We start from the raw sequence: 15,270 nt of genomic DNA on the forward strand, positions 1-15,270 counted from the left end.
CTAGACTGGAAATTGCAAGAGAAAGCTTAGGCAGTGCACAGTATGCAAACACATCCATTTGGTGACAAATAAATTTCACCTCAGCATCTTTGAAATACAGCAAGTGTGTACCTCTGAAAGAGTAAAGGTTCATGATGCTTGGAAAGAAGCAAATCCATAAATTACTCCCTTCCCAATAGCAGGCTAAATGTATGTACACTCAGCTGGCTGCTGTCTAGGATATTTGAGGTCAGTGGAGGCAGAGGCACTGTCAGGTGGGAAGGGTCAGGTGTGGCTGTTCCCTGGCAGCTGCTCCGTGGGGATTGAGCCGGGCCCAGCAGGGCTGGGCTGTTCAGCCTTGGCTCGGTGCTGTGGCCAGGCAGCTGCAGGTTTCTCCTCAGGGAGTTGCAGAGTGCCCCATCCCCAGGGCTGGGGGAAATCAGGGCGCTGAGACAAGAGAGGCACCTGAGGGGCTCCCTCCTGGCTGGCCAGCCCTGCTGCCGGCCCTGTCTGGCAGGGAGCGGGAGCTCTGCGGCCGCAGGAACCTGCCGCTGGCTGTGGCCCCTGTGGCACTGGGGAGCTGGCGCTGCGGGGCCATGGTCAGGTTCAGCCTGGAGCTGTGCCCAGCCGGGGAGGCTGGGGGAAAGCAAGGAGCCCAAGGCGCCAGGCAGCAGGGAAGCCTCTGCCCCAGTGCCCGTGTGTGCCCAGGGAGCCCTGGCTGGGAGATGGGCTGCAGGCCGCTCCATGGCGGGGTGCCCTGCCCGGGGCTGCAGCGCCCATGGCCGACCCTGTCCTTACAGTGACCTCGCAGATGGCCGCTGGTGCCCAGCGCCGAGAGCAGCCGCGCCGTGGGACTGGGCAGAAGGACACGGCCTCTGCAGACCCACAGCAGTCCTTGCAGGAGGCACTGTCCTCGCTCGGCAGCGACGACTGGTAAGAAAGGCCCCGTTCACGCTGCGTCCCTCTTAGCATTAAGGTTGGTTAGAAGTGAGTCTTGCTGCTGCCTCTGAGCCCCGAGAGCCCAGAGGGCCGAAGGGCACTGGTGAAACCACTGCAGAGCACTGAGAGGATCAAGATTTGAGAGCAGCCTTTTCTCAGCCTTGCTCTGCAGCAGTGCTCCAGCTGCAGCAGGTCCGTGCTGCTTCCTCGCTTTGCCTGCTGCTCCACGGGGCTGCAAAGGAAATCTTGAGGGGAGAGAGAAGGCCCTGGAACGACATGATTTGCTGGCTGAAGGGAGAAGCAGGATGGCAGCAGTTTGGAGTGCAGGTTTGGGTGCCTTGGGCCACTAGGCCAGTGGGACTGAGTAAGATTCCTCTCTGCTCCCACTGCTGCCAGCAATGGCAGGTGACAGGGTCTCCCTGTGACCTCCTGCATGGCAGTCCCAGAAGCAGCTTCAGGGAGTTCCTCTTTCTGAGAAACCGACTGAGTTGTGCTTTCAAGTCCCTCAGTCTGTCATTACTTCTGAAGAGCTCATGGCAGAAGAGAAGGAAAAAGAAAGAAAATCCTCTAGGAGCCTTGCATTTTTGGAATTCAACTTTTCCTTCTCACTGCTTCATATGGGCCTGAGATGTTTTGTCAATACTCACAATGTGTCCCAACATTTTACACAGACAGAAGGAGGCCCAGAGGTGATAACTCTACAAATGCCAGGTGATACTGGTTCTCTTTGTGATGTCTGGGTTAGCATCCACTCTCTGCTGGATGCTTCATTCACACAGGGGGATAAGGCCTCCATTCCCACTGGGATAAGCATGAAAAATCTGCCTCCTTGTGCAGTCGCCTTTGCTTTGCCTTTTCTCTTCTGCTTCCTCTTCCCCTTTCTCTTTGGTGCCCTGTGAGGTGCAGAGAGCTCCTGCAGGTGTGGGGGTCTGGAGGACACCCAGGGGTGCCCGTGGGATCGGTCACCAGCCCTGTGCTGCAGCCCTCAGACCTTCCTGTACCTGAGAGCCTGCGCAAAGCAAGTGCTGAGAGATAGAGTTGTTTGCACCTCTTAAATAACATGTTGCTGTTGTGGGGGTTGTTTTAGGTAGGAGTGTTTTGGGAAAAGCCAGGGTTTCAACAGTTCTTGCCCAGGGGTGGAACCGTTCTGGGACACTCTGATGCTTTTTGGGGGAAAGTGTGCAGTGCAGTGGAGTAGGTGACACACAGGCCGAGACTATAGAGTGGAAACTTGGCTCCAGAGTGGCAGCGCAGACTCTCCCTGCTGAACTGCCTGCTGGGGCTGACAAAGAAGGAAAATGTCCCAGGAACAGCCCCATGGGACTGTGTCTCAGGGACAGGTACAGGGACGTGACAAGAAACAGCAGCATGGCCTGGCCTCACAACTTCTAGGAAGTAGTGACAGAGAGACTTGGTGTGCCAGAGGTTTTCAGAAAGGCCACAAATGAAGACTCTGACACCCCCCTGTTTGCCTCTTGGAGTTTTGTATGCTTTTGACAGCCACAGCATCCTGAGTCTATGATTTCATTAACTACGCTATGAAAAGCACCTCCCATGGTTTGACTGAGCTGCCAGCCTGGTCATTTCAGAGGGTGCTGCCTAGCTCTTGGCTAGAGAAAAATCCATCTTTTTGGTACTTGCCTTTCAGGGAGATGAAGGAGAAGGGACTCTGCATCATCAAACAGCTGGCTGAGTCCCATTCAGAAGTCCTGCTTTGTCGACTTCGTGAGATTTGCTTGGCAGTTACCAGCGAGGTGAGAACATTGTTCTGAATTGTCCCCCACACTTCATACACAGTGTGTAGAGTAGCTGTGTGCTCGCTCATCTCCATGTGTGCTCAGGGTGTGCCTTCTCTGCCCAAGCTGTAATTCAACACTGCAAATTAGTCTGTAGACCTGAGCCTGTGTTTTGTGTTTCCTGTCTGAGTGCTTCAACTACAGCTGTTGCTTTTTTGAACAGGAGCACCTGAGTCTTTTATCTTTATGACTTGTGCCTTTATGGTTTGAAAGCAGCCCTTGCGTTAATTGCTTCTTTTTCAAACAAAAGGCCCTAAAATCAAAGCAGTTGCTATTACAGAAGGGTCAAGTAGCACACTTTAGTGAAATATATTTTTTAGGCCTGTAGTAAGCAGGTCTGAGGGCAGAAATTGGTGCCAGAGGAGGTACCTTTCTGTGCTTGGGCTCTTCTGCTCTTACTGTGCTTTTTTGCTCCTCTGGACACAGTGGGAGGTGTTGTGATTTCCCGGGAGTTTTGTCTAAGGCAACTGGTTTTCTTTTCAAGGTGATTCTTATGTTTCCCCTCATGACTTCCCCAGGTGACCAGCCTGCGGTCAAAGCTGTCTTGCTCTGCAATCGTCACTCTGGGAGAGCTGTTTGCACTCTTGAGGAAGGACATGGATTCCGAGGTGGATGAGGTTGCTCCGGTCCTTCTCCACATGGTGTGGAACTCCCCAGAGTTTGTTCAGAAGGCAGCCTGTCAGGCCCTGGCCATCATGGTAGAGAAGGTGACTCCTGCACGAGCAATGACTGTTCTCATGGACAAGGGAGCCAAGTAGGTTCTTCTTCTTTGAGTGATATTCTTCACCTTCTCCTGTGTGGGTGGGGGAAGGGGTGAGAGAGAGAGAATGGGAATGGTCGCAGGGAAGGGTCCTGTATCCTGGGTCTTCTGTGAACTCAGGGACTTGATTCTCTTTCAACCTCATTTCTTTCCTCTTGTCACCTATTTCTGCCCTGCTGCAGCCTCTTAGTTCTCAGAATCACAGATCTGTAGAATAGGGGCAGTTGGAAGGGGCCCATCAGGACCATTGAGTCCAGCTCCTGGCCTTGCACAGAAGGGCCCAAGGCTCACACCAAGTGCCTGAGATTGTTGTCCAAATGCTTCTTGGACTCTGTCAGGCTTGATGCTGTGACCACTGCCCTGGGGAGCCTGTTCCAGTGCCCAACCACCCTCTGGGTGAAAAACCTTTTCCTAATATCCAGTCTAAAGTTCCTCTGACTCAGCTTCCTGCTGCTTCCTGGAGTTCTCCCAGTCTGTCAGCTTTTCCTAGACCTGGTGACCACTGGGGAAATGAAAGTGCCTGCAAAGGCCAAGGAGAAAGCCTTGTGCTTTTTTGGGAAGAGGGAAAACATTTGCAATTACCGCTGTGAGCGCTGTTGGGTATTTTGCAGTGCTGGGAAAAACCACGTATCCTCATGATTCAATTAACGTGAGAAATACGGAGGGTACTTGCTGGGGCGTGCAGCACATGGGGCAGAATGTGCTGGGTGTGGCACTGCCTGCACAGCAGGTGCAGCTCCTGCCAAAAGGAGGCTTGTATGACTGTCCTGGCCTGAGAGCTCTACTTTCCATTCAAACTGATATTTCAGCTTAGCCTTGAGATGATGAATCACTTGACAGGCACCTTCACAGGCTGAGTGCAACGGGACAGCTGAAGAAAATGCTGCCTTAAGTGTTGGTGCTGGGCCTGACAGTTCCCAAGAGACAGTCTCTAGATCAGGACAACCTGGCCAAAATGCCTGCCACCCTTTCCTCAGCTTTGGAATAGGGTCAAAACACTCAGATGTATCCCTTGCCAATCTTTATAAAAGACAGAGGCTGCATTGCTGGATATCGGCAACTTCCCGCCCCACAGCGTGTTTTCCCTGCTAACGTTGTGTTTATCTGAGGACAGAACCTTCTACAGGTGTCTGAAGTTGCAGGGAGAGCCCAGGCCTCCTTCCCCCAGCAAGGACAGGGAGCAGGCTCTGGCCAAGGCCTGTGCTGCTCTTGTTCCTTCTCCCTGTGCCCAGGGTTTGCTCTCTTCTTCCCAGGAGCCGCTACGTCCAGGTGCGGAAGTGCGCGGCCGAGCTCCTCCTGTCCTTGGTGCAGAGAATTGGAGTCACGAAGCTGGCAGGCACACCCAGGGCTGAGACACTGGCACACGTGGCAGGGACACTTGCTCAGGACTGTCACCAGGACACAAGGTAATGATCTTCATTTCACCTCCCAAAACGGGAACATGGTTTTGTGTCTGGCTATAAAGGGTAAAACTACAAAGGAGTGGAAACTAAAGGTTACATTAAGTTACCTCACAGTGTGGATAAGGGTCACAGAATCATGGAATATGCTGAGTTTGAAAGGACCCATCGGGGTCATCAAGTCCAGCTCCTGGTTGTGTGCAGGACACCCCAAGAGTTACTCCATGTGCCTGAGAGTATTGTCCAAACACTTCTTGATCTCTGTCAGCCTTGGTGCTGTGACCACTGCTCTGGATGGCCTGGGGAAATGACTGTAGTGGGTAACCTGAGCTTGGCCACCAAGAAAGAGCATTGCCAACTTCCTGTGACTTGAAGGATTCTTTACTGAGATCAAAAGAGCTCTGATTAGCCAGTCAAAAAGTTTTGACTGGCCTTAGGTGCACACGATAAAGGCAAAGTGTTGGCTTCATCACTGAAGGATCCTAAACATCTATTTCACATTAACCTAAGACTTCCCTAGAAATATTTCAGAGGTCTTTAGCCTATGTATTCAGTCTTTCTAAACTACTTCTGCAGGTTTGTAGAATGCTGTTATCTGTGGCTCAGTGACCTCCAAATTTCTTCTTGAAGAAATCTGTCATTTCCTAGTGGCAAAACCAACCCAAACCACCAAAATCCCCTTACTTTGATGATGAAATTCCCATTAATAGCTGCCAGGGACACCAGAGCAACTATCTGCCCATGCCCCTGATTATTCTATATAGTATAGAATAATCCAAAGCAAGCATGAGGTGTTTTGTTCCGGCTTCCCTGCCAGTGAAAGAAAGGCAAATTATTGTGCAATGGCAGCAGGACATTGCTAATAGGCTCTGACAACAAAGCAGATGTGTTTTGCCTGTTCCCTGGGATCCTTTGATCCCACAGAAGCACACCCACAGTTTCAGAGTGAAATGGTATTTTTTTGTGGCCCCACATTCTCCTCTTGTCCCTTGTGTTCAGCTGACAACACTGTGCAGTGTCCAGTGAAGCAAATGTCCCTCTTTGCTGAGTAGGTAATGCCTTCTCTTGCAAGGATTGCACCTGATCAGTTTAAGGTATCAGCTGCTTCTGTTAACACTCTTCCTTTGTTCACTTTTCATTTCCTGTCTTCCTTCCTTCCTTAGGCATTATGGACAGGAGATGGTGAAGATGCTGCTGAATAATCCAAAATTTAAGAAGTTTTTGGAACAATCTCTTTCCACCCATGACCTGGAAGATATCCTGGCAAGAATTAAGAAGAAAGTAAGTGCTTGGCAGAAGCAGTGTCTCCTTTGTGCAAGTATTGCCACTGCTAATATGAGATCAAACATACTCGATGTGTCTTTACCTCATTCCTCTTCTGCTGCATCATTTTGCTCCTGGAATGAGCTGTTAATCCCCAGCCTGTTCATCTGCAGACCACAGAGGAACTGATATTATTTGGGAAAAAGTGGGGCTTTGAATTCTTTGAATATCACAAAGTGGAAAGGGAAAGAGGAGAAAATGGGTTTACATCCAAGGGCAAGGCCCCACGGGCTCTCCCTACTCTGCCCCCAGTCAAGCAGTTAAGTGAGAATAGTGCTTCTGAGGATAACAGTGTCTTTGCAAAAGACACCAGAAGTAGTGGTGCCAAGGACATTTCCAAATATACAAAAGATGTCCAAGTCAAACCTAATTGCTATAATTACTGTTGGTCTTTTGGGAATATCTTCCCTGCTGTCAAGCCTTGTGGAGCTGGAAGAGGCTTGGTGAATCCATCAGCATCCAGTGGAAAATAGTTTGTTTGTTTGGGGGGGATTTTCTTCTTTTTATCTACATTATAGAAGGGAGTGTGACTTTGTGCAGGAGCAGGGAGAGTAAGTGTTGAACCAAATAGTGGGCCAACCCCCAAGGAGTCCAAATCTGCTGCTTCCATTGAGAACACTCATTGCCTACCAGTTTGCATTATTCCCATTTATGCTCAAGAATAATGAATTTAGGATTTTAGACTGCTGCTCACTGCCGTATGACAGCACCCATAACCTGCCTTGGGCTATTGTAAACAAAGAGTTGGCATCACTGAATCTCTGCTCCATTTATTTCTGTAAGTTAGGAAATGTTTCCTTAAGCCTTGGTAGCAGTGGTCCTGGTTCTAACTTGTGTTTTAATCCAGGAATTCCCTATTTTGAATTCTAAAGATTCATGGAGTTTCTTGATGTCTTTGTAGGGGATGGAAAACCAGAAGGCTGAACGCCCATCTGTGAAGAACCTGGTGAAGAAGAGGAGCGACGGCTCAAAGAAGCCCCAGGCCACATCGCCTTCTAGCAATCGGTACTTTTGTCAGATGGGAGCACTTTTGTTAGATGTGACAAAGCACATGACATGTGCTTTACATGCCTCTTCCTCAGGAAAATCTTTCTGCTGGAGATGACCAGTGCCAGAGATTCTTTCCTTTCCCTACAAATGCTCTAGGATAAAAATTGTCCACTTCTGCATTATGCTGAACACAACTTCTCTGGAAGGCTTCCACAAAAACTGGGCAACAAAAGACACCCATTGGTAACAGCTCAGACCATCCAGTGCAGTGGCAAGGGCAGTGTTGTGGAGGCTCGAAGAGGGCCAGGTTTCTGCTGCCTGACTTGGGACAAGGAAATGCAACCAGGGTGTTCTTTTTAAATCCCAGTGTAGTCTTTTGTCTTTTTGTAGATGGGTGTTTTAATGAGAAGTCCCAGTCTTGAAACAAGATGCCATTCCCCAAAGATACAGTTCTCATCCATGTGGTTTGGCCTGGCTGATTCATGGCTTTTTTACCCTCAAACAGTATGACGTTTGAGTAGTAGTAGCAGTAGTAGTAGTAAGGGAATTCCTGAGCAACTTTGGCCAACAGGTGCCTCAATGTGGACTTTTTGTCTTGATATTCCTGTCCTTCATATAGTTTACTTGATGGACAGCATGTTTGGTTTATTTCCCCCTGTGCTGCAATCAGCGTTTAAGACAGGAATTTGGTTCTTGCTGTCTCTTCATGCTAGTGGCAGAGCTGCTTGTGCCTGTTCTCCTCTGATAACAGAGGGGATTTATTTAGAGCTGTCCCGCTCAGCGGTGGCAGGAAAGTGACCACATGTCTCAGTAGCATGGCTTGCATCTGCCCATGCTCATGGAAGAGACAGGTTGATCCAGGAGAATTGTTCCCAGTGGGTTTGTTAAGCTGTGGATCTGGTCTCTAGGGAAGCAAACAAAATGTGAGCGTAGTTCTGGCATGTCTGGCTTCTGTTTTTATCTCTGTTACTGCTTTTCTGGACCCTTCAGATACGCCCCTGTTCATCTGTTCAAATGCATCTGAGCTACTTTTCCAGATTGTCATGCCTGGTGTAGAGACACTTCTCCAGAATGATGTGTTTCCTTATTATAAGACACACACCTCCCATATGAGGAGGCATTTAAACTTGGAAGTAGCGTCTATCTTTCCCCACAAAGCAATGTGAGCAGTTCGCCTTGGAAGTCATCTGAAGATAGATCAGATGCAGCTCATCCTTGGTGTTTCTGAGTGAGCAGTGTGAGAATGTTACTTGCAGATTGTCTCCTGTAATGACTGGCGTGAGGCTCACGTTGTTCTTCAGAGCCTCATGATATTCTAGCTTGAAATGACATCACTAGGAAAGCTCCTCAAGATGTTTTGGTCACAATTAACTGAAGCTATTATTACCAACAGGTCCTAATTTGGTTTTATTTTCCAGGGTGGAGTCTACCTCTGATGGACGCCTCCTACACCGTGCAAAAGCCCAGGTCACGTTACCTCCAGCTGTGGAAGAGATGAAGCCGCTCCAGAAGCTTTACCTTCTCCTGGAAGCCAAGGAGTTTCAGACACGGATGGAAGGAGTGGCACTCCTCCTAGACCTGTCCAAAACCAAACCCCAGCTCATCTCCACTAACATTGTCCAAGTATGTAGGGTATCTTCATTGTTCCATTCCATCAGCTCCTTTCCCAGGCCTGGGGAAGTAAAGTTAATTCAGTGTGTCTTGGCAGGACATCCTGGCTCTTCGGGACAGGCTGGTCCCTCTTACCCAGAGAAATTGAATTCAGGTCCAGGCTTCAGGACAAGTTTTTTCAGTCCAGCTGTATTTGTCTGGCAGCTTTCTATATTGATGCTGTTGATCAGATGATGACAGAATTTCCTGCTGGTTTAACTGCTGCTGTCTCCTACTGCCAGTTGGGTTATGTGAAGGGAATCCAGCCATTGAAAGCAATAATGGCACTTATTCTCTGGACAAAAAATGGGTTTGAGTGGGGAAGAGATGTTTCAGGCTGGGTTGGTTTCAACTAAATGTTTTTAAAGGATACTTCTGGAAACTCCATCTTGTCTGGCACAGGCACAGCTCTGGCTACTCATTTCCATCCTTGTCCCTATTCCTCTAGGTAAAGATGGTGCTCACCCTTCTTGGGGGGTGTGGGAACCCCAGCCTTGTTTTGGGGCCACATGTGGTGGTGAAATTCCTCCTCCAACCCGTGCTTCCAAAGAAAAACTCCGCAGGCTTAGCTGTTCGGTCTCAAGGCAGTTTATTGCTAGTTATCTAACAGATTATGTTCTTGGACTGCAGCTATTTGATCAGTGGCCTGGGTAGAGGCACACACACACCCTGGCATCCTCTCTATCTGCTGTCTTCTTCGTCTCTCTCTCCGCCCAGGGTTGCTGCTATCTTTTATAAGATATATTACGTATAACATGTTTACAATTATTCCCCAATACCTACTACCTACGTTGCTAAGTGTTTTTCTACTCTAAACCAATCTATGAGTGCCAACATCACCAAGAACATGGAGGTAAGGAAGAAGAAGGAAGAAGGATGGGTTCAGCCCACTTTCCTCCATCTTAGAACTTCTGACCCCCATGTACAAAGTGAAAACCCCCCTGTACATGTGCTAAAACCCCCCTGTACAATACTAAAAAATTTCCCCTCTACTTTGTGACTACTTATACTATACTATCTAACCTTTTGTGATTGCTTGTTCCACCTCCAAAGTTGGTAATTCATTCCATGGCTCAAACTCAAAATCACAGTTGTTTTTCAGCTGTCTGCCAGGGTCTAGAATGCTTCTGACCAAGGCCTGGAACCTCTAAAAATGTCTGAGAGACATTTTGAGTTCCCACAGGGGGGCTTTTTTTTTTTCTCTTTGGAAAAGGAGGAAAACAGTTAAGGACAGAGCTATCCTTTCTCCTCCCAGTAGATGCTTTTTCCCCTTCTTCCAGAAACTGGTGCCTGATAATGGGCTTTCAAGGGACTGAGCCTGCTCTAATGAGAGCTGTACAGCACATTGCATTTTAGAAGTCTACCTGTTAGTTAGAGAAATGGTCTGAGTCCTGGAAGAGTTGATCAGAGCCCTGCCCATCTCCAGACACAGGTTCTGAGACAAACAAAATAAAACCTAGATCTCCTCCAGCCATAGTTTTGGCAGAATCATAATTGCCCTCAGTACTTGAGGCAACTGTATAGAAACCCGGGCATTGTAAATATCAGCTTCCACTCTTGTAAAGCAAAGGTAGTCTTATCAGTTAATAAAGGGAATTGATTGAATGATTTATAGCTGGGGAGAAACATCATAGGAACTCTCCTGTCCCCAACTAAACCTCTTTAAAACAGATGAAAATCTTTCAACCAGCATGAGGTTGCAGAACCATTCCAGCGAGAGGCCCACAGGAAAACATTGCAATTGTGCATGCAAGGGCTGACCTGACAGAAAGGATCACTTTCACCTTTGACATTGCTGAGTGCTCATTTCCACACCCCCTCTTCAAACAAGGTCATTTTAATCAAGTTCTCATGTTATTTGTTCTCTTCACAGATTTTTGATTATTTTGACCTGAGACTATGTGACACGCATAAGAGAGTGAGGCAGAAGGCGCTGGACGTGCTGGCAGAAATCATAGGCCTCCTGGAAGATGCCCTGAGCCCCGTGATCATCCGTTTGGTGGAAGGAATAACAAAGAATCTAAACTCAAAGGATCCCGGGATTCATGCCGCAGCTGTGAGAGCGCTGGAAGGATCCATTGCTCATTTAGGTGAGGCTGAGCCCCAGCATGGACTCTCCTCAACTGCGTCTCTGTCTCTGCGACACAAGAGAACGCTGAGTGCCTTGACAGCTGCTGTTGTCTGTGGAAGGCTCTCGCAGACACCCACAGAAGCTTTGGAGGTGCAGTCCTTAGGAACCAGTCCTCCAACAGGCTTGAATGTGATCAGCAATTCCCAAAAGTCCCAGGAGCCCTTGGCTCTGTGCTGCTGATCTGAAGACAAAGTCCTGGACTACAGCTTTGCTACAATTCAGAGGCAAAGTTTGCTTGGGCCCCATCTGACTTCCCAAATGAACAGCTTTGCTGTTGGCATGAAGGGACACCAGCCCATCAGAGCTTCTGCAGAGCAGCCACCTGGAAGGCTCTACATGATAGGCATTAGCTGCCTATTTTCCACCTTTCTTCTTTGTCTTCTTTTTTCAAAGGGGAACTTAGGATTCACCAAGTTCATTTCCTTCGAACAAACTGGTCTAAATCCAGCTGTCAATCATGCCTTGTTCCACATGTTGTTTTGCATGGGGCAAGGTGGCTCTAGCAAACACCTACATAGACAAGGGCTGCTCTAAATTCCTTTGCCACACAGATTGTTGTCAGCTCTGAAAATGCCTGAAAAATTGAGTGGTGAGGAGGCAGGTCTTCAAGGGGTGTTTCCACCTTCTCCACCTCAGCTGCTCTGTGAATTCATGAACTGCCTGACTCAGTGCCTTTCTGTGTCCCAAGGATGGAGTTCTTCCTTTTTACTGTGGGATGCAAAACCTTTTCAGTGCTTACATGAAACTGAACTCTTGAGGTGCCTGATGTGAAATGTGTTAACTTAGCTCCTGGTACAGAAGACAACTTTGGATTTTCAAATGTGAAAGGAGAGCTTTTCTTTTGGAACTTTTAACCCTGCCAAGTAGGCTGGCAGGAAAGAAGAAAAGGATTCAAAAATCAGCAGAATATGACTTTCTTTTATAAAATGGGATTGCCCCTGCCCTTTCCCTCCCCACTGTCCTTTCTGCTATGACCTCAGAAGAGTAAGCAGAAACGTGTGTTTCACTTGTAGATAAAGTATCACTGATGAAAGAGCTCAGCAACCAATGGAGCCAACTGAATGGCGAAGCTCTGCTGGCTGTCACGGAGTGTATCACAGGTATGGCCTCCCCTTCTAAGCCAAGAGGTCCTCTAGGGGATTATTTACAGGGAATGCCTGGGAATGGACAGTAGAGTAGCTCCGCCACAGCAGGAGGTGCTGAGCTTGTCCCTCCTGCCCAATACCCAGGGCAGGTGTCTCTGGCAGGTTTCCCTGGCTGCTGCAGAGCTGTGCAGCATCTGAGATGGGGGCGGCGCTGGGCCTGGGGGCTGAGCTCTCACGGGGACATCTCAGAACCCACCTCCAGGATAGGAAGGGGCTAAAAATAGCCCAGCTGGCTCCTCTCTTGGAGCCTCAGGGACATCTGTGAGCCTTTAGGAAAAATGGTGAAAAATGCTGTTTCAGGGGATCAGTTTGTTTTGTTCTCACAGAATTCTTGTTTTGCTCTTGGAAAGTTTTGAGGCTGAAGCATGCGGAGCCTTGGGGTCACAGCTTAGGTCAAAACTCACCACACAGAGTGTATCTCACTCTATCAGATACTCTGTTAGAGTCTATCACACTTATCCTTGCATGGATTTAGTGCAAGGCAGCCTTTGGGGGCAGAGGGGCAGAAGCAGAGTGCTGAGGCTGCCTGCCTGTGCTGTGGAAGTGGCACTGCACTGAGCATTTCAGGCTGTGCAAACAGCCTCTTCCTGTGTCAGCACTGTCCACAATGCTACAAATGCAGCTGAGAATTGATTCCTCAGAGGAGCTTGCTGTGTCAGCAGTAGCCAAGGATTGGAAAAATGACAATCTCAACATACAGTAGAGAAGACGACTGATAGCCTTGCTTTAACTGGGGCTAATGGCACTGCTAATTATGCCAGCATCTTTAAATAGAAGGTTTCATAGTCTTTGTGTCTTCCTTATGAATCTGAACAGGGCATGTTCAGCGATTGGGAATGTCAAAGGCTCTTTCAAACCACCATCAAAGAGCATTTGAATCAAGTAGATCCCCAGGAACAGGGAATATAGTTTTGCAGTTATTTTGATCTCTTTTTCAAATAAAGGAATGAACAAAAATGAGGACTACTTTAGAAAGTGCAAATGTCCTCACTCAGGTTTAGTGGGAACAGATAGCTCTTTCTGAAGTTCTGTCGTGACCAATGACTTTATTTGCATTTCAACTCAAATGAAGTCTCATTTTGAAATGTGGACCATTACCCGTTTCCTGCTTAGCAGGATTGGTTTTGGGTACTTTCAGGAGCTGTTTCAGTGTTGATGACTGCTGGTGGATTAACAGCATAGAGAAAATGAAGTCTCTTCCACCACAGAATAATAAGTAGCTACTAGATAACTTTTTGTCTGATCAGAAAATAAGACTGGTCTCCCTAGCATTTCAGGTTTTAACCCCTCAGTCAAATCTGCCATGCAAGGAGCCTGTTGTTAGCAAATTTTTGTCTGTTTTTGATATAGTTCAGTCCAGAAAATGAGCAGAGAGCAGATTTCAGAGACAATGTGAGAAAACACTTGCCTTCTGATTACATTTCAGTCCCCTGTGTAGCATTTTTCTTTCTCTATGCCCCTATTTCAGTGCACATTGTAAGAAAAAATGCCACTAACATTTGGAGGGGAACTGCCATTAAAACATGAAGATGCTCAAATTCCATGGCAGTGGGGTCTGGGTAATTCCCTAAGACATGCTGAGGTTTGAAACAGCTCCGTGTTGAAAGGCACAAAAGCATTCTGCCAAAGACACCGGCTAGTCACCGATGTTTCTAAGGCAGCTGTCAAGCAGCTGCCATCTCTGGTGGGCTGGGGCTTTGAAGTGTGTTCTAATACTGCCCTTTGCTGTGTGCCACTGAGCAAAGGGGAGTCAGATAAGACTTCTGGCACTTTACATGGAAGTTACAAAATGGAATCACCCCCTTTATTAGAAATCACTCAACTGCCTCCTTACAGTGCATTTCCAAATCTTCAGTGTGGGTTTAGACAACTTCTAAATGGAAATAAAAGGCAATTTGATATTTCATTCATTGTTCATGCAGAAACAAATTGTGAAATAATTTAGTAAAAGTACAAAGTCTGCCACAGGGACAAGGCTCTGTTTGGAGAAATTAGTCCTGAGGTATTGGTGGTTCAGTTTCAAGGATGATCAGCGGCTTTGCCCGTTTCTGGATCATGGGGCTCTGTGTGCTATTTTGCTGATGTTAGCCAGAAAGGCTTCCAAGAAGCAAAGGCAGAGGTAGACCCTTGTTTGCATGGAGGCTGGTGGGTAAGAAGCTGTGCCTCTCTCCCGGCAGTGCTTGTGGAGTGGGTTTATGCCAGGAGCCCTGAAGTCGTCGAGCGCTACGCCCTGCCCGTGCTCTGGTCCTTCCTGGAGAACAAGGCGCTGCCTGTCCGAAGCGCCAGCATCCGCACGGTGGCCACCAGGCTTGCCTTGGCCCTCTACGAGGTGATGGGCACCAAGCTGAAGAAGTGTGCAGCCAGCAAGCCTCCACGCGTGCAGGAAAACCTCTCTGACATTTTGGGCTGGTGAAGGTCTCATGTTCTCCGGAAAGATGACAAAGTTCTGACTTGGACACCTCCGGATGTGACTTTATTTACGTCTGCCAAAAATGACAAAACACTAAGGAAGGGTGTGCATCTACCCCCGCTCTCTCCATCGCCCTTCATCGTCATGAAATGGGAGCCCTGAAGCAACTCCAAACAATGAGGACAATGTGAAGACTGAGCATGGCTCAGCCTCACAAAAAGGTGAGGGGGGAGCTGGGCCGCTCTCTGGTGGGAGGAAGGCTCTTGTGGCAGCCCAGAGAGCCTGTGCACATTGCCAGGGAACAGCTGTGCCCTGCATGTGCCCCTGCAATCAGCTGTGCTCTGCAAGTGCTCAGCTGTGGGGCAGGGAGAGGAGCAGGAGGCTGCATGTGCAGCTGAGCCATTCCTGGAAAGCACAGGGCTCTGGGCTCCCTGCTGTCCCAGGGCAGCCCAGAGGCCAGGCTGTTCCTCTGGCAGCCCTGTGGAAGCAGGTCAGGGTTTTCCCCGGGCCTGCTTCAAGGGGCTGCCAGCAGCAGCATGCTTCCCTGCAGCTCCTTAGAAGATTCCAAGGAGTCTGTCCCATGAAATCTGGAGCTTTATATGCTTTAGGTTTGCACTGTGGCCTCTGTTACCCTTGGTCTCTCCACTTTGCAGATCTGACTGGTCGTAGGGATACCAAGAAGTTTTCTCTGGACACCTTCTATGTCCCCTTTACCACCAAGTCCTTGCCTGCAGTCCAGAAGAGCTC

General features: G+C 48.5%; 1 protein-coding gene across 1 annotated transcript; it reads left to right on the plus strand.

The window, feature by feature from the left end:
• Positions 1-757: 757 nt before the first annotated feature.
• LOC146764967 (TOG array regulator of axonemal microtubules protein 2-like) lies at positions 758-14,526 on the plus strand. Its single transcript, XM_085563377.1, has 10 exons — positions 758-912; positions 2,567-2,672; positions 3,233-3,468; positions 4,728-4,880; positions 6,038-6,155; positions 7,099-7,202; positions 8,606-8,810; positions 10,711-10,927; positions 11,982-12,068; positions 14,291-14,526. The coding sequence occupies exons 1-10, from the start codon at positions 758-760 to the stop codon at positions 14,524-14,526; spliced, it is 1,617 nt and encodes a 538-aa protein (XP_085419503.1).
• The last annotated feature ends 744 nt before the right edge of the window (positions 14,527-15,270 follow it).

This window comes from Lonchura striata, chromosome 30 (assembly GCF_050655825.1).
Source record: "Lonchura striata isolate lonStrDom1 chromosome 30, ASM5065582v1, whole genome shotgun sequence".
Taxonomy (NCBI): domain Eukaryota; kingdom Metazoa; phylum Chordata; class Aves; order Passeriformes; family Estrildidae; genus Lonchura; species Lonchura striata.